General features: G+C 50.3%; 2 protein-coding genes across 7 annotated transcripts in view; one reads left to right on the top strand and one right to left on the bottom strand.

The window, feature by feature from the left end:
* Window positions 1–113: 113 nt before the first annotated feature.
* Window positions 114–11,609, top strand: TMEM125 (transmembrane protein 125). Of its 4 annotated transcripts, XM_085585768.1 has the most exons (3): window positions 2,667–3,449; window positions 4,137–4,279; window positions 8,106–11,609. In XM_085585768.1, the coding sequence occupies exon 3, from the start codon at window positions 8,412–8,414 to the stop codon at window positions 9,075–9,077; it is 666 nt and encodes a 221-aa protein (XP_085441894.1). In that variant the 5' UTR covers window positions 2,667–3,449; window positions 4,137–4,279; window positions 8,106–8,411; the 3' UTR covers window positions 9,078–11,609. The 4 variants fall into 4 exon arrangements, with proteins under 4 accessions (XP_085441895.1, XP_085441894.1, XP_085441896.1 ...); XM_085585769.1 differs by lacking the exons at window positions 2,667–3,449; window positions 4,137–4,279 and adding an exon at window positions 114–2,660; XM_085585770.1 differs by lacking the exons at window positions 2,667–3,449; window positions 4,137–4,279 and adding an exon at window positions 6,415–7,991.
* A 2,085-nt stretch (window positions 11,610–13,694) lies between these two features.
* Window positions 13,695–16,928, bottom strand: part of C8H1orf210 (chromosome 8 C1orf210 homolog) — a 21,598-nt gene continuing 18,364 nt past the window's right edge. For all 3 annotated transcript variants that reach the window (XM_085585763.1, XM_085585762.1, XM_021530114.3), the window contains exons 2-4: window positions 15,748–16,255; window positions 14,952–15,098; window positions 13,695–14,498 (exon numbers count right to left, since the gene is read on the bottom strand). In XM_085585763.1, the coding sequence (XP_085441889.1) occupies window positions 14,149–14,498; window positions 14,952–15,098; window positions 15,748–16,159 (909 nt within the window). In that variant the 5' untranslated portion in view covers window positions 16,160–16,255 and the 3' untranslated portion in view covers window positions 13,695–14,148. The remainder of the gene's footprint in view (window positions 14,499–14,951; window positions 15,099–15,747; window positions 16,256–16,928) is intronic.

The raw sequence follows: 16,928 nt of genomic DNA, 5'->3' as shown, positions 1-16,928 counted from the left end.
TTAGTTCAGTTTTTCCATTAAATTCTCCTAATAAGTCACTCTGCAAAGTACTCATACATAGAAAAAGGCAGGGAGTAATTTCTTTAATAATGGGAGGGGAACCCCTAAATTTTTCATCTTTTGTTGTCACTGCATGACACACTGTCCCACTGAGGAGTATTTCACATCTATCAGAAGTTTGAGCTACTGGTTGAGCATGGAACTATATGGTATTACAGCAGCCAGTATATTGCTGTTTCATTTCCTATCCTGAGTTGTCAAAAAGTGATAAATGCTTTTAATATACTCCTAATATACAGAGGAAGGTGGTGCCAGGGCTGGGTAACATGTAAGCTGCATTACCATCAGGAATACTAGACTCATTTCCAGGGCAATACCATGGCAAAATAGATGGTTCCATGAGCTCCAATGATTTTGGAGACTTCAGCTGAGTGCTTTGTCCATGAATGTGGAATTAAGTTTATTTCGTGGTTTTTTTTTTTTTTTTTTTCATTTTGCATCTTTAACCTGTATGGGGCATAGGTTTCACAGGAGCAAAAGGAAGAAGTTAATGTTCTGTTAATGGGCTAGCTTAACACCCTTTCTTCCTCCTCCCCTCCCCATATAATTATTTTGATACTTCCTGTACAGAAATAGGATGTAATTAATGTAATTAGTAAATATTTTAGAAACTAGTTCCCTCTAAAATTTTCAGAACACACCCATTTTAATTGGCTAGGCTCTCGTGTGGTATAATTTTCCCCTCTCTCTGTCAGGACAAATTGAGTGCTGGAATCATACAACACACTGCTTTAATAGTTGTGGTTTAGAGAAATGCAATCAGCTTTTCTGAATAAGAATCTTTTTCCTAATATGCCTATATGGATAGTGAATTATTTCTAAATGGTGACTGATACGCTTAAAAATATGCCCCATGTCACCCTTGTTAGCAAATTTTAAAGGCAATACACAGCCTGTCAGATGAACATAGGTAGCTTCAGCTGCCAGACTAGGCTGAAGAGGATTGTGAACTTGATCTTAGTGGCTAAGGGGCAGCTAAAACATTGCTTGTATAGGGGAAAATTAAACATCAGGCACAGCGGAGTGTTACAGCAGACCTGCTGGAAGCAAAATAGATGTACAATCCCCTTCTATAGTGGGAAAAGCAGGCCAAGGTGAAACTCCCACACACAAACTCTATAAATGTTTTAGAACTAAGCTGTAACTGGATTCTTGTTTTGTGTGCTAATAGTCTTCTGAATTCTCTCAGGGTGCAAAATAATTTTCTGCTTTCCTCCTCTCTTGACCTTCATTGTTCTGTTTCTCCTACTGGTACCTCCCTAGAGGAGCTGGTAAGCATTTCATGCTCTTATAAAGCTACAACTTTAATTTTAAAATTACTATATGGCTATCTGAATAAGGTTTCCCCTTAGATGACTTCTTTGCTTACTGGGCCAACTAAAAAACCAGGTTTTTCTGGATAGGGTTAAGCTCATTGTTCAAAGGTGTTTGTATAGGAAAACCTATCACATACCATTTGTTTTTTTATATGTAGGACAACATCCTTTGGACTGATGATATTTCACAAGTCTCAAAAGACATATCGGATTTTTCTCCTGAACCTGTCATACTACTTGGTTTCTATTTGATTAGTATATCCTAAGCTTCCCTTCTCACCGCCTGATAAAAAAGTAACATGTGACTTAATAACTGAGCCTTCCTTTCCATTAGCCAGGCAAGAGCTGTTGTTCAGTCCCGTTCTCTTCTTCCTGCATTTCCCTGGAGATTTTCCAGCTGATCAGACTAACGGTAATGATCCCTTCTGCTATCATGAAACCTAGCCAGGAAGGAAGGGACATTGATCAGTCAGGGAATCCTATTCCCCTACTGACTTCAGCATTCCTGCTACTCCCTTTTGTTATTCTTCAACTCTTAAATGAATGCTTTTCTGTTTCCCTGATTTCTCTCAAAATAGCTACCCTTTTTTCCCCACCAGGAAATCAGTTCTTCTGCAGCATGGTACACTCTGCTGGTATTGCTGTCTCCCAGGGAGGGGGCTCTGCAGCTTTTGGTGGGAAGATGTGACGGTGACATCTGGCCTGACTTGAGTGCTCGCCTGAACTTCTGCCACAGGAAGAGGCTCTGATATGACTGGATGGCCCTAACCTATACAGTAGAGCAGGAGCTACTTTATTTAATACCAAATGCTTGCTGAGTGTGTCAAGTGTCCCCTAGCACTGTCCCTTACTGCCTGGGAGTTGCTCCCCGGCTCTGGCACCCCTTCACCTCCAGCTGGGAGGAAATGAGCCATCTTCCAGGATCGGTGTGTGGCCAGAGGCCAGATCCTGCCCGAGGAGGGAGGGGTATCACCTGCTCAGCGGCGCGGCTCTGGAGCGTCTCCAAGAGCAGCAGCAGGATTGCTGAGCCGCCACCCAGCTGGGGAATGCACCTGCCCGGGCAGGAGGGGAGCGCTGCCGCCGGACCTCGGTGCTGCCGCGGCACCGCGAAGGGGAGCCGCACCTGGGTCTTGGCAGGCACTTGCAAGAGGAAGGGAAGAGATTTTCCCCGTGGGCTCCCTCGTTAGCTGGATCCAGTGGAAGGAAAGCCTGGGAAAAGTACTGCTGCCAGCCTGGAGCAGGGAAGTGTGCCAGGCTGTCGCATGTGGGCAGCGTCTGCTGCAGGTGAGTGATCCCTTCCTCCCTGGGAGCTGTGCGGGAAGGAGCTCCAGCAGCAGCTGCTGGCAGGTTTGAGGCTGCTTCAGCCTTACTTCTTAAGAGACCCTGCTTCTTGCCTCCAAATCATTTCTTCCTTGTGCTATTGTTTCCTCTCAGCGTCTTGTTCCCTTGGAACTCCCAGGCTACCCTTGGCAGAGGTGCATCAGGACAGGCTCTGCAGGGTCAGGATAATGGATGCCTGTGAGTGTACAAAGAGGAAGGGGAACATGACATTTTACAATGGAGCGTGCCAAAAGTGTCTAGATCTGTGTAAAAGACAGCTGTGCACTGACCTTGTTACAAAAAGCCCTCCACCATCCTTAAGCCCAGAACCCCTAGGCTTGGGGAAGGGAAGGGACAATTCACCCTCACCCAGGGTTCCCTGGGGCTTCCCAAATGGAGTCTCGTGGCAGGAGCACTGCTGGGACAGCAGCTCACTTCTGGGAAAGATTATCCATCTGTCAGGGGACAGAGGGTGGGCTCTCCCCAGAGGTACACATCAAACTGCACAGATTTGCATAGATCCCAAGCAGCCCAGGAAAGGAGGAGCATTAGGAACTGGTGGTTGGTGTGGCAGGCAAAGGAGTGTGGATCTCAAGCTAGGATTTTGGGCAAGACAGATAGATGCCACATAAAAGCCCCATTACTCCTATTCCTTGCAGGTTCCTTCATCCCCAGTCCTGAGTTCTCAGAGAGGGAACTTCCCACATGCTCCCAGGTGACAGGCCTTGAGCACCATGACACTCAGAGCTTCTGGTTTGTACATTGAGAGTAATTCAGTCATAAAACAAGATACATGAGCTTAATACTCTTTGAGCCTATAGGGAGTTAGAACAGAATCAAATATGCTTAGGAAGCATTTCTTTACTGAAAAGGGGGTCAAACTCTGGAACACACTTCCTGGAGAATTGATTGATAGCCCAAACCTGTCAGTATTGAAGAGGCTTCTGTGCAATGCCCTAAAAAACATTCTTGAATTTGGTCAGCCCTGAATTGGTCAGGCAGTTGGACTAAATGATCATTTTAGGTCCTTTTCAATTGAAATACAATAGAATAGACAACACAATAGGCTAGAACAGACAAACTAGAATACAATAGTCAGAATAGAATGTACTGTTTCAATTGGAAGGGACATACAACAATTCAGGGCTGACTCTCTTGGTAAAGAAATGCTTCCTAAAGCATTGGAAGTTTAAAAAAATTACATGACATTATGGGAAAATGTTTATGCCTATTCTGGACTAAAGATTTTTGTAAGGCACAGAGTGGTGGCAGGTCCATCCCAAACAGGCTATGGACAGATCAGGCGAAGAAGCAAATAAGCTGTGATGGACTGGGAAAACAGAGGGCTGAGATGGCTTCGATTTGTTTGAGATTGTGAAGCTCTGTTTGCTCTCATCTACACTGCTCAGGTAAATAATTTTATGTATTGTTATTTTATAGCAAATCTTGTTGGACTCTCCCAGTCTCCATTACACTTACAAAGTCCACGTAAAAGCTGCATAAAACCCTTCCAAGTCTGGAAGTACAAGGAAGTACTGCAGGAGCCTGTCTCATCCCCAGACTTGCCCACCTAAACCCTGTGGGTAAGCATTGTTTCAAGGGCTACCTGGGGTTTGAGGAGAGGAGGGAAGTGAAGAATATTTCAAGAGCTGAATTGTATGTGGCTCTGAAATTGAATTGTTAATTAATGTACAGTCCATGGCCTGTCTGCCAGATATCAGTCTGTCAGGCACAAAAAGTTTCTATGTAAATAAATATATGAATGTATCATTCCGAGGCATTCAGCCAGTGTACATCTCCCACACCTGCAGCCAGGAGTGGCCAGAAGCACATTGATGATGACCCTCAATTTCCAGTTACATGTTGTCAGAATAGGGAAAGAAAAAAACAACCAACACAATGGAAAAGGAAAAACATGAATATTTTTGTTTTCCTGCATTCCTAGTGCTTTCCTGTTCTTCCTCCACAGCTGCCAGGCAGCAATGGGGAAGGACAGCATGTCACTTTTTTCCTGAAATGTGCTCTTTGGACTTAAAGCATTGTGTGGCTGGGCTGGTCCTCTCCTCCCTTTTCTCTTGCAGAGATGGGAACACAGAAGGTGCTGGCTTCAGTAGTGAGTAAATATGGAGGTTAATGATCTGTGATCCAGACTATCAAATACAACAATCTGATGGGCCAACTGGCTTGTTATGGTCTTTCCCAGATTGTTATTTGTGAGACCAGGTAGGCCAAAGAACACCAAAAGGAGGGACAACAGCTTGGGATGGCTGTCCTCCCTCATGGCAGAGAAAGCATCTCTATTCCTTCCTTTCTCTGGGTCTGGTCTGGGCAAAGTGATGGGCTGCACAGTGCCAAGAAAGCAGGTCAGCAAAGCTGCTGTGAGGTCTAGGTTCATCCCTTCTTTATGGAGTGGTGGGTGACAGCCCAGGATAGGGCTGCTTTGGTTTAGCATATAAAGAAAGTTTTCTGAAGAGGGTGGGAGCAGCCAGCCTGAGGAACGAGAAACTGTAGCTAGTTTTAAGGAGGAATGTTTTCATGGTGAGCGTGATTTAACTCTGGAATGATCCCTGAGGGGTTGTGGATCTTCCATCCTTGGCATGTAAATGAATGGGGCCCTGACCTGCTCTGTCTGACTTTTAGGTGAACTCTGCTTTTAAGCAGGTGACTTCACAAGGTCCCATCCCACCTTAATCATTCTGTGATTCTAGGAGTAAAATACTATTAATAGCAGCACAAGCCCTCAGGGTCTAAAGAAGCAAGTGTGGATTGTTTTAGAGCAAAAGATTATATTCCCAGAACATTTTCAAACAGACATAAGGAAACATGAAAGCACACTTCAGTAGAAGCCTTTGCTTCTCCAAATAATTTGTTTAATAGAGGTTAATATAACACTGGGAAACTCTCCAAATAATTTGTTTAATAGAGGTTAATATAACACTGGGAAATACATGCTTTTAGAGGTGATAGCTTGATTTTCCTTTCCTTTCCTTCTTTGACCATATGTTCCTAGGGTGTTTTTTGTTTGTTTGGTTGGTTGGTTTTTTTTGCTCCCTTGTCCTTCTTCTGAGCAAATAAAAAACTAAAATGGTTAAATTTTTAAAAGTAACATGAGAATGCAGTGCTGTAGTTTGATTTTTGATCACATTTTCCCTCATTGTGGTTCATGCTGCTGTGGTTTCCTTGTTTACTGTTTGACTCGTATAACTTGGGTCAAGCAGCAGAGGGACACAGACTTTGCACTTCAAGCTTTATGTTCTCTTAGTCTGAAATCTCAGTTTAATCTACAAGCTTGCAATCTATTAGACTCACCCATTCACTGCTAAGGAGGAGAGAAGGCACCTTTGTGCTTGGAGAAGGAAAGGCAGGAGAGAGCAATGTTTAGCACCAAGCTGATTTGCATAGGCTAAGGAAACAGCTCCAGACTCAATGTCTCCTTGCTTCTCTCTAATAGTGCCCCGTGACATCCTCACCTTCCTGGGGACTTGTGTCCTGGGCACACCCGGCAGCGCAAGGTATCTGCTGTCCCACACACACTCCAAGTGCATCCCAGCAGGCACAAACCAACACGCTCAGCCACAGCTCCTTTCTCCCTCTAACTGGTGCTTTCTGACTGCTCTGGCTCCAGCCAGGAGCCGTAGGTGTCCCACGGGTGTCCCAGCAGGGGTGTCCCCTCTGGAGCCGGGGTTTCTGTGCTGCAGCCATCGCTGCCCGGCTCCCCAGGAGCAGCCCGGCGCGGCCGGGCCTGCCAACCCGCCGTGCCCACAGAATTCCCGGACACGGACACGCGCCGCCGCTGGCAGCGGCCCGAGCCACGTCCCGAGTGAGCTCATGCTCCATCACAGCCGGGGAGTGACTCAGGAGCTTGGCCTGACACTGTCAGGCGGTGTCTGGTTCGGGCATTCCCTGCACAATTGTCCTCCCTGTCCCCACGGCCGTGTTGGCCGGGCCCCATAGAGGGGCTTTGAGGTTTGCTGGCAGCAAAGGCATTGCCATGAGGGATGCGGTGTGTGGAGAACAGAGACAGGGAGAGTGACGGCAGGAGAGAGCCCTGGTGCGTGCAGAGCTGCCACGTGTGGAGGTCATAAATCCTCTGTGCCTGTGTGTAATGAGCCCTGAGCCCCAGTGCCGAGCAGAGCAGGGTACAGAGTGTGTTTGATGCAGCCTGATGGGCTCCTGAGAGCCATTTCTAGCAGGCAGGGTGGCTGTCTCCCCACCCAGGAGAAGTGACACAGCTCTGACACAAGGGACCTGAGTCAGTTCCTGTCCCTGCATGAATCTGCAGGATTCAGAGCAGTTCATGTGTGTGCCTGTGGTGGCCAAGGGTGCATTGTCCTGTCTAGGAGGTGACCAGAGAGGCTGCCTCCCCTGGGTCTCTGGGGTTTGCCCCATGTCTCCAGGCTCAGCCATTCCTGGCATGCTCCCATGCTGTCCTCTCCAGCACCTCTCCATGGTTTGGGTAGTAGTTGTTCTAGAGGATCCCTGTAGTGCTGTGGGACCAGCTGGAGCACTCACATGCCAGAGAGGAATGTTATGTGAGAGAAATGCAAGTGGTTTCCATTCTTGATCTAAAACTGTACCCAAAGAAGTATTAAAGAGGGCCAGGATAGTGGGGACACAAGCCTGAGAACCATGAGTGGTGGGCTGAGACAAGGTGCTGTGCCCAGGGGAGCCCAGCTAAGTACAGCACCTTGGAGCCAATGCTGCCCTTCCTCTGCTCCCCTCCAGTGGCAAAGTGCTTCACAGACCAGCAGCAAGAGAGCAAAATCTCAGGGTGCCAGGCTACAGCTAAGGGCTCTTCCCAGGCACATGCTGAGATCACTGGAGATTAGCTACCATATTTCTGTAGGGAACTTCTGAGGGGAAACCACTGGCAGTGCAGGGATGGGGATAGGGCTGAGAACACACAACTATGGCAGCTCTCACTCTTCCAGTCACTGGAATGGAAGAGTTAAACCCTGGTCCTGACCCCCACCTCCCGTTCTGGGCAGCAGAGCCAGTTGGTGACAAGAGGCTGATGCTGATGAGGGAGCATGTGAAGCCAGAGCTGTGAATGGGGCTTTATCCCAGGAGGGACCTGCCTCTGCTCACTCCCTGCCCTGCTGCCAGCACCAGCTGCAGGCAGAGTCCTTTGGGCAGCAATGTGCCAGCAGCCTCTGAGCTGGGCACAAAGCACTGGAGAGGCAGGAGACTCGCCCTTGGGGCAGGCTGGGGTTCCCCCGCAGCACAAGGAGGTCTCCCACAAGACATGCGGCTGATCTGTTCTCCAGCACACAGGGCTCCTGTGAGGGAAGCACAGTAAGGTCTGCAGGCCAGCCTCAGCAACCAAGGCCCAGGGTCTGGCACAAGATTGTTTGGTACAGGGGAGCAGGGTCTCTGTTTAATGATATCTTCTCTTCTTGACTTTTTCAGATGAAAGACACGGGAAAGGAAGGAGACAGCCCTGGCAGTTCCCCTGTGGTGCTGCTCTGGGAACACTCCGTCATGTTTCACAGCCCTGCCTCGGTGGTGGGCTCAACCCCAGCACATGGACTATAACTCTCCTGGTGGCACCACTGCAAAAGGAAATTCCATCAGGATCCAAAGAATGAGACCGAGACATCACTGCTGGAGAAATGCAGCTGCCTTCACCACTGCTGCTGCATTGACCCTCCATTTGCTGTAAGGGTGCAAATTCATCTGTGCCACCTCTGTGCCCTCTTCACCCAGCTGCCCACCATGCCAGAGCTGGCAGAGCTGAGCAGCCCCCGCACCCCTGCAGACGCAGACCACATCCAGAGGAATATCTTGGAAGAGCATGTGGAGCTCTGGTGGTTCCAGGACCCCAAAAAGTCCATCCTGTGCTATGGGATGGCCGTGGTGCTGATTCTGGCCTGTGGGATTGGGGGCATCATCCTGCTGTACAGCACTAGCAGCCGCTCTGGAGAGTGGCGGCTCGCCGTGGGCACCACACTCTGCCTCCTGGCCCTGCTCGTGCTGCTGAAGCAGCTGCTGAGCTCTGCAATCCAGGACATGAACTGCATCCGCAGCCGGGATCAGATCGAGCTCCTGAAGAGCGGGGGCTTCTCGGACTGCCTGGTGCTGCTGCTGAGCGCCCTGGTGCTGCTGGTCTGCGGGGTGGTGCTCACCATCCTCTCCACCACCACCACCATGCAGCTCAGCCCCGCACGGCCGCTGGCCAGCATGTTCACCAGCGGGGTCATCCTCCTGACTGCTGGCAGTGCCATCCTCCTCTGCCTGCTGCTATACCTGCTGTGCACCTCCTGCCGCCGGGCAGCTCCGCGGAGCCTGGAGACCGGCGAGATCCGCATCTTCACCATCTCCGGCCGCCTCGCTGGAAACAGGCGGCTTCCCCCCACCTCCAGCATGGCCAACCTGATCTGACCCAGGACGCCTCTGTGTGAGCCTCAGTGGATACAGCCATCAGAGATGGCCTTTCCCCAGGGAAGGGCGAGAGCTGCAGTGTGCCCAGTGTTCCTGTTGGAGATGACTGGCATTTGCTTTGCCTCAGGCTGGTGGCACAGCACAGACTCAGGGCACCTGGATGGGCTCTGACCTGGCTGGCATTTGATCTCCACAAAGCCTCCTGTGTCAGCTGCTGCCTGCCTGGCTGTGACCCATGTTACACAGTGAAGGTGAGCCTGTCCTGTATCCCTGGGAACCCCAGTACTTGTCTGGTTCCTGCAGTTCCTGGAACTGTGTCATACGCTCTCCTGGCAGGAGAGGCTGTAATCGCGGGTGGTATAAAACCAACCTGTGCTCTGTGCAGAGCCTCCAGCTGCTGAGTGAAGTAGAGTCTCTAGCAGCTGGTGAATGGCAAGAGATATTTTGTGTGTCAGCAGGCACGAGGGAGCCTGGTGGGAGGTATGGCTGCAGGGGCTGCTCCCAAGAAATCACTGGTGTCTGTGGGAGTGAGTGTGGGATTTGCATAGGATTGTGTGTGCTAGAGCCACAGCATGGCTGGACCTCACATGAAATGCTGTTTGTGTTTGCAATGCCAGGATCTGTTCCAGTGTTACATTTCTGCAGCCCACCATCACCTGTGGTTTATCAAAGGGGTGATGAAGCAGTGTTGGTGCCAAGCCCTGATGGGTTATCTGTGCTGGACTGAGTGTTGGGGCTCTCTTATCATGCCAGGATGCTCCAGCTACATGAGCCACAAACAGCAAGGTGCAGTCGGCAGGGGATGGTGATGGGATGCCCAAATCCTGGGGCTGGGGCTGCCTTCTGCAAAAGCTGTGTGAGGGGAGAGTGCTGTGCCCTCCTACAGGAGTTTCCCTCTGCTGCCAGGAGCCCTGCAGCTCATCCCAGTCCCTGCTTGTTTCCATGCTGTTTCTGTCTCCCAAGTGCTGCAGCTGCTGCAGGGCAGAAAAGTTCCTCTACTGTCACTTGGGCCCTACCTGGAGCTTTTTTGGTGTTTTATCTCTACAAGGTGTCTTGTTTTATCACCAAGGTGTCTCTATCAGAGGCAGACTAACAATTGACCCCAGGAACTTTTCCTGTGACTTAAGTGTAATTTACCTGACAAAATTCTCATTTCCCTCATAGACTCACTAACCATTTCACTGCCCTTACCATAGACATAGAGCCCAACCTCCTGCTGAAGATGCTCCTGCATGACCTCTTCCTCTTAGCAAGTTGGTCAGAGCATGGTGCTAACAACACCAAGGTCACAGGTGTGAACCCCATGTGGGCCATTCTCTTAAGAGTTGGACTCTGTGATCCTCCTGGGCCCCTTCCAGCTCAGACTATTCTGTGATTTTTCATCTTCTCTGCTCCCATCTTTCCTTCACCTGAATTGTTCTGCCCCAGATGTTGGTTTTGCTCATTATTTGCCAAGTGTCCTCTGCAATGGAACAAGACTGAGCTACTGTTTTTTGATGCCTGGTAACAAATTCATTTGGAAGAGGATGGTAGCCAATTCCCTTGCCAGTAGCACAAATCACTGTCCATGTTACACCTGGAGGCAGTGTCAGAGCTCACCATCAGCTGGTCAGTGAGGCCTTCACCCCTTCACAGCTCCAGACCAACCATTCCCAATGCAGTGAGATCTCATGAGACCACATCTGTATCCACCTGTTCTTGCCCTGCTCCTGCCGACTTTCCTTTGCCTGAAGCCTTGGATTGTCTTTCCCAGTGTACAGGTGCATCCTTTGAGCTTTTCTCTCTGTATCTCTGTTATTTCTACATTTTCTTCTGCTACTTTCACATAATCTGTAGATTTTATTAAACTGCTATTTCCTCTTCTCTCTCCATCTCCTCCCTTAATCTGCCCAGGAGCTCAGAAGGTGGTGGTGAGCTCAGATCCTCCTGTGCTAAATCTCTTCAAAGCTGAGCTCTTCTTCCCCCCTGGGCTGTTTGGCCCCAGGTCCATCAGGGACCCCTGTGCCTACACGGAAGGGGACAGGCCAGAGCTGAATGGTCTTGCACCACCATCACCACTGCTGCTGCTCTGTGTCAGTGCATGTGCAGTTATGCCAGGCTGTACTCCCTCTGTCAGCACCAGTGGTCCAGCAGTGACTGCCAGCTCCACCAGCCCGCACGTGCTGACAGGCCACAGCTGCCTGCACACCAGCTGTTTTGCACATCTGGGCATTTCTGTGAAGAGGCATGACTGTGCCCAGCTCGCAGCTCCATGCTGCCTGCATGTCAATGTGAATCCTGTCCCACTAAGTACCTTCAAAACATGCCCCAAGTGCCTGTGAATTGTGCCAGAAAAGGGGGATTTGACTGTGGGCCAGGACAGCAAACCAAGGAGACAACAGCTGTGCCTGAAGATGGTGGCTGGGTCCAGCTGCCCAGAGGGACAGCCTGTGCTGCCCAATCCCTGACTCCCCTCTACAGCACAGGTGCTGGTTTGTTTCTTGGTTCTTGTGTTGTATGTGGACATACATAATAAAGTGTTAGAGAAGTTAATTGTGTTGAAGGCTGATATTTGAATGCAGGTCTCTCTGCAGAGCAGAGGTGTCAGGGCTTTTCAGGGCTGGCCTCAGCCCAGGGCAGTAATCACAACAGACCAAGGTCCCTCACGTGGCTGTGGTTTTGGATCACCAGCTAGTGTGGCAATGCCACCAGAGCCCCAAAAATGCATGTACTTCTCTCCTGATACACAATTCCCACCTCCGGATGCATGTTAGTCTCTCTCTGCTTAAGAACACAGACATATCCAGAGCCCCTTACTGCTGCTCTGTGAACCTGAGACCTTGTTATGCCCCTGAAAGATCCTCACAGGGAGCACACAAAGCCTCCTGAATGTGTCAGTGCTGGCTAGTTTGTTTACAGAGAAGCTGTTTCACCCTGTGGCAGGGCTGAGCCTCACACCTGGAACCAGTCTGCCTGCATACCTGCTCCTGCTCCCGGCCAGCTTCAGCCAGGCCCTCATGGCAGCTTCCTGGGTGGACCCCTGGAGAAGGATCCTCCTTTTCATGCTCTGACCCCTTTTATTTCCAGCTCTGCAAGCCAGATGTATTTCCCCCCAAACATGAGTTGCCAGGTTCCTGCTCACTTGCACCCCAACTGCCTGAGAGGGGACAGAAAATGCACACACACACACACATGCACACACACAAGAAAACCTGCCATGTCTACTTGGCTAAAAAATAAATGGGTGAACTTATGAGCAGGGTCAAGTAGACAAGCCATCCAACCACTAAGTGCTGAGGGGCTGGTGAGTAAGATCCTGGACAAATAAGCCTGGATGCTTGTATTTTTAACTTTTTTTAAGACATCACCAAGACAAAAAAGAAAAGACTGCATCTAGTATGAATTCATGTGATTGAAAAGCATGTTGAAAAGCCCAGAAAATACCCTCCAAAAGATAACTGAAATGCTTTTTCCCAGACCACAGATTTAAATATCTTACCTAAAACATATTAGAAATTTCCAAAAATACATTATATAGTGTATTTTCACTGGTAGCTGATGAGCCCAGAAGGCAAATGATGAGACAGTAACTGAAAAAGTAAAGTTCACTTTAGAAATATGGCATTTAAGAGCAAAAACTGGCTGACCGCTGAAAGAAGCCAGCAGATTTTACTCCTGCTCAAGGCTTCAAGTGGCACATTTGCTCTCTACCCTGTCTCATCCATCCAATGCCTGACCCATTTTTCCCCTTTGGTTTACATTCTCTGAGGTGTATTATTTACCTTTCTTATATACTAGATGTTTTAATGAGTGGAAAAAAATCGAAAGGCAGTTAGCAGTGAAACAGAGATTTGAAGGAGGTGGAGGAATTAGCTGTGTGGCAAAGCTTTGAGAAATGCTTTCCTGTGTTGGTATCTCTTACTCTGGAGCATGACAAAGAGACTCCTGAGCTATCAGGGATGGTAATGACTGGGCTGTGCCCTGGGAAATCTTCCCAACGGGTTGGTTCCAGCCTTATGAATCACTTACTGAAGGTGAATGCCACTGCTGTTCCCTGCTTTTAACTCCAGAGTAACCCATGAAAGCACAACCAAGTCCAGCAGAAATAACTTGCATTTATCTGTCTCATGTGCTCTTCATCATACCACAAAGATGAAGATGACAGGAATATAAAAATTATCACATTTGTGCAACTCCACAGTTGAAGAGACACGTGGAACTCTGTAATGGGTGCTGGAGGAGAGGGTCACCTCGCCCCAGCACATGGGCCTGGCACTGCAACTGGCAGCACTGATGAGTTTGCTCAGCTCTGCAGAGCTGACAGGGGAAAGCTGTCTTTTAGCTTGTCTTCAGGGAGAGGGAAGAGAGAAAAGAAAGAAGGGCCATGGTTGGACAGACACGCACAGAAACCCTGTGATGATGCACCAGGGCTGCCTGCACCACAGCAGGTGAAATATTTGTTTGGACAAGAGCACTCATTGTGCCACAGAAGTGGTCTCTCATCGCCACAGTTAGAGGAATGTATTTATGGTCCTTGAAAGCACATGCAAAAAAAGCTGCACCAAAGCTGTGGGGCTGGGGGTCTCCTCCAGACACTGGCACTGGGAGAGTCCCAACGAACCATTGCAGGCACAAAGAGGCAGGGCTAAATCATGCTTTAATCACACCTCAGAGTGACAACACATTGAGGGACAGAGCAGGGCTGGGTCTGGCACCATGGGGCAGTGGGACCAGTGCCCAAGACCCCATGGCAGCACCAGGGCAGGCTCCTCTTCCCACTTCACCTGGCTTCCCAGGCATGATAGGCATCACCTCCTTCATCCTCAGCATCTGAGCAAGGCTGGGAAAGCAGCACCTGGTTTGGTGTCCCTGTGACAGTGCAGCCTACTGGTGTCATGCTGGGACACTCTGGGACTGGCTGCCTTCAGCCTCCATCACCATGCCAAGCCCATCCCTCTCTCCTTTCCTCTCTGTTCCCTTCCTCCTGCCCTAGACATGTGAGGCCCAAAGCCAAGGGCAGGTAGGAAAAGGGTGGAGCTAGGGAAACAGCAAGAGGCCGCAGCAGTGGTGGCTGAGTTGTAAGCTTGTAAACTCAGATGGAGCGATGCAACTCCCGCTCCTCTTTTGTTGGTAGCTGCTCACTGGGCTGGATGTAGTTGTCCTCAATGAAGCCATCATCATCCTCAGTTTGCAGGTCGGCAGCATCAGTTATGGAATGGCTGCCACAGGAGCCCCTGTCCCAGCTGCTGCTATCCTCCATGGGTCTGCCTCCGATGGAGCTGATTTCAGGCAGCGGCCGGTGGCGGTAGCTGGCAAAGTTCTTGTGGACAAGCTTGCACTTGGCAGCCAGTGCAATCAGGATGGAGATGGCAATCGCTGTCACCAGGAATCCCACCAGGTAGGGCCAGCTCCTTCCCCCCTTGCCGGCTGGCAGTGCCGTGGCTGTGACACAGGAAAGGTGCATGGTCAGCCTGTAGCACACCCAGTGCTCCCCATCCTCCAGCCCAGTGCCTGCCTGCAGTGTGCAGCCAGCACTACACCACTTTCATTAGGAGCAACACAGATGCCCTTCACCAAGACCAGGTACCAAGGGAGTGTGAACACTGGGGGAAAAACTGCCTGGCTGGTACTGCTGCCCATCACTGTGGAGTCTGTGCTCCATGTGGTTTGTGGCGTCTGTGCTCCATGTGGCTTTGTGGCACCTGTTAACTTTCCTGTCACAAATCCAACAAACACCTCCAGGTGTTGGCCACCCTCCCACCAAGCCACTGCACAAGCATGGCCCAGCAGCCTGAGCCTCTGGGGCTGTGGGGCAGAGCAGGGGGTCTCCACCTGCAGTCCCATCCAGTATGATGGAGGACACTTTGTGGACACCTCTGAATCTGCACAACTTACTGTTGTTCTCAGTCACTGTCATCGGCTGTGCTGTGCTGAGCTCACGAGCAAACCGCTGCTTAATCTGGCAGCCCAGGTCCTGAGAATCCAGAGCTGTGATCTCCTGGCCCCTCAGCCCCGGGGGCGACACACAGGTCACCTGCACAGCTGGGAGACAAATGGGCTAAGGTAGGATGGGGGTCTGTGCCCATCACCTCTCCTGTTTAGAGAAGATGATCCCTGCTTGCTCCTGAGTTGATGGGTTGCATTGCAAGGTGCTCCTGGCTCTGCCTTACAGACTTGCTGACCCTCAGCATATTGTAGGAAACAACCAAAGGGAAAATCTCCTGACCAAGGAACTGTGTATGACTCCGATCAGCAGTTCCTTTAAACTGGAGACTCACAAATTCATGGATACCCACAGAAACCCCACTGTTCTTACTTGGAGCTGAGCTCAGATGGTTGGAGCCTGACTTGGCTCCAGAGAGGAAGCTGCCAAGTCCTCAACAATGAAAAATGTGGTCACTCCACAAAGACACACAAAGATGGATTTAGAGGCCAAAGTGTACATGCAACCCATTTCCCAGAAAGGTAGCCAAATTATCCTGCTGACATTGTTAGAAATCCTTGGTATCCTGCATAACTGCAAGCAAGGAACAGACACATCACCTTTCGGTTTGCTGTCCATCAACAGGGTAGGGCAGAGAGCCACCTCATACCTTGCCCAGGGGTCAGAGCAAACGGATCAAGCAAGACTTGATCCATTTGCCGATGGATCAGGCCAACACACTCCCTGCCACCCATCCCCTCCACTCACCTCGCCTGCGCCACAGCCACTGCTGCAGAGGGTGCACGCTGCAGTTGCAGACCCAGGGGTTCCCTTCCAGATGGACCCATGGGACTGTCTCCAGCAGCTGCAGGCTCCAAGTGTCCACAGAGACCAGTGCATTGTGTTGCAGGTCCAGATGGAAAAGAGCTTTCAGTGGCAAAAGGAAAGGGACATCAAGCTTTTGCAAGCTGTTGTTTCTTAGAAGCAGTGTGTGCAAGTTTCCCAGACCCTTGAAAGTGTCCACGTGGATGTAGGTGATGCTGCAGCTGCTCAGGTCCAGCAGATGCAGTGCTCCAAGGTTGGAGAAGACTGCTGGGCTCAGCGTAAGCTTGGCATTGCTGGAGAGGTTGAGAGAGTGCAGAGAAGGGAAATGCTTCAAGAGAGTCCTGTGATGGGGCATGACCAAGGAGTTGAAGGAGAGGTCCAAACTGGTGATGTTTCCTGGAAGGGAACTTGGAGCATGCTGAAGGCTCTTCCCACTGCAATTGGCCCATCCCTGGGAAAAGAACTACTGTCTGAGATGGGCTATCCATGATGGGGAGTGTCTCTAGAGAGAGACTCCTCAAAAGTTCAAATATCTTAATTACCCAGCAGAGTTTAAAATAAGCAAAGACACACACACATTTAAAAAGCACATGAGCTGCCAGACTGGAGTGGGCCTAGATAAATAGAGAAAGGTGAGGAGGACAGCCCAGGACTGAGAGCAGCTGACTGAAACAGCATAGGAGGAGCATGCAGGGCTGGAGGAAGAGCCCAAGTGGATGAGTGAGAAGGCAGCAGGTTGTCACCCCCCTGTCCTTCCGTACAGGGCAGTTGTCATACAGGGTCAGTTTGCAGAGGGCCTTCCTTTTCCTACCCTGGATCCCCACCTCCAGCCCCCTGGGAGCTTTTGTGTGACACAGGGGCATCCTCCCAGCTGGAGCAGGGAAGCAGGCGAGCTTTGCCTGGCAGGAAGCTGACCAGGCTGGAGAGCTGTAGGCACCTGTACCAGTCACCCAGGCTAGGAACAGCTCCCTGGGACCTGTGCAGGACAGTGCACCAATGCTTTCATCTACCCCACGTTCCTGAGGATACACTGTGTGTGGCTGTCGCTTAATGCTAGCTGGCTGTGTCAGTATTAGGAAACAAAAAGGCCAAGGACCATTCACTGTCTCAAATACCAGCAGAGC

The sequence above is a fragment of the Lonchura striata genome, chromosome 8 (assembly GCF_050655825.1).
Source record: "Lonchura striata isolate lonStrDom1 chromosome 8, ASM5065582v1, whole genome shotgun sequence".
Taxonomy (NCBI): Eukaryota; Metazoa; Chordata; class Aves; order Passeriformes; family Estrildidae; genus Lonchura; species Lonchura striata.
Note: the sequence above shows the minus strand (reverse complement) of the source record. Positions and strands in the feature narration are given on the sequence as shown.

What these genes read in the sequence shown, in the direction of transcription:
- TMEM125 (XM_085585769.1), top strand. Translation starts at nt 8,412, where the DNA reads ATGCCAGAGCTGGCAGAGCTGAGCAGCCCCCGCACCCCTGCAGACGCA.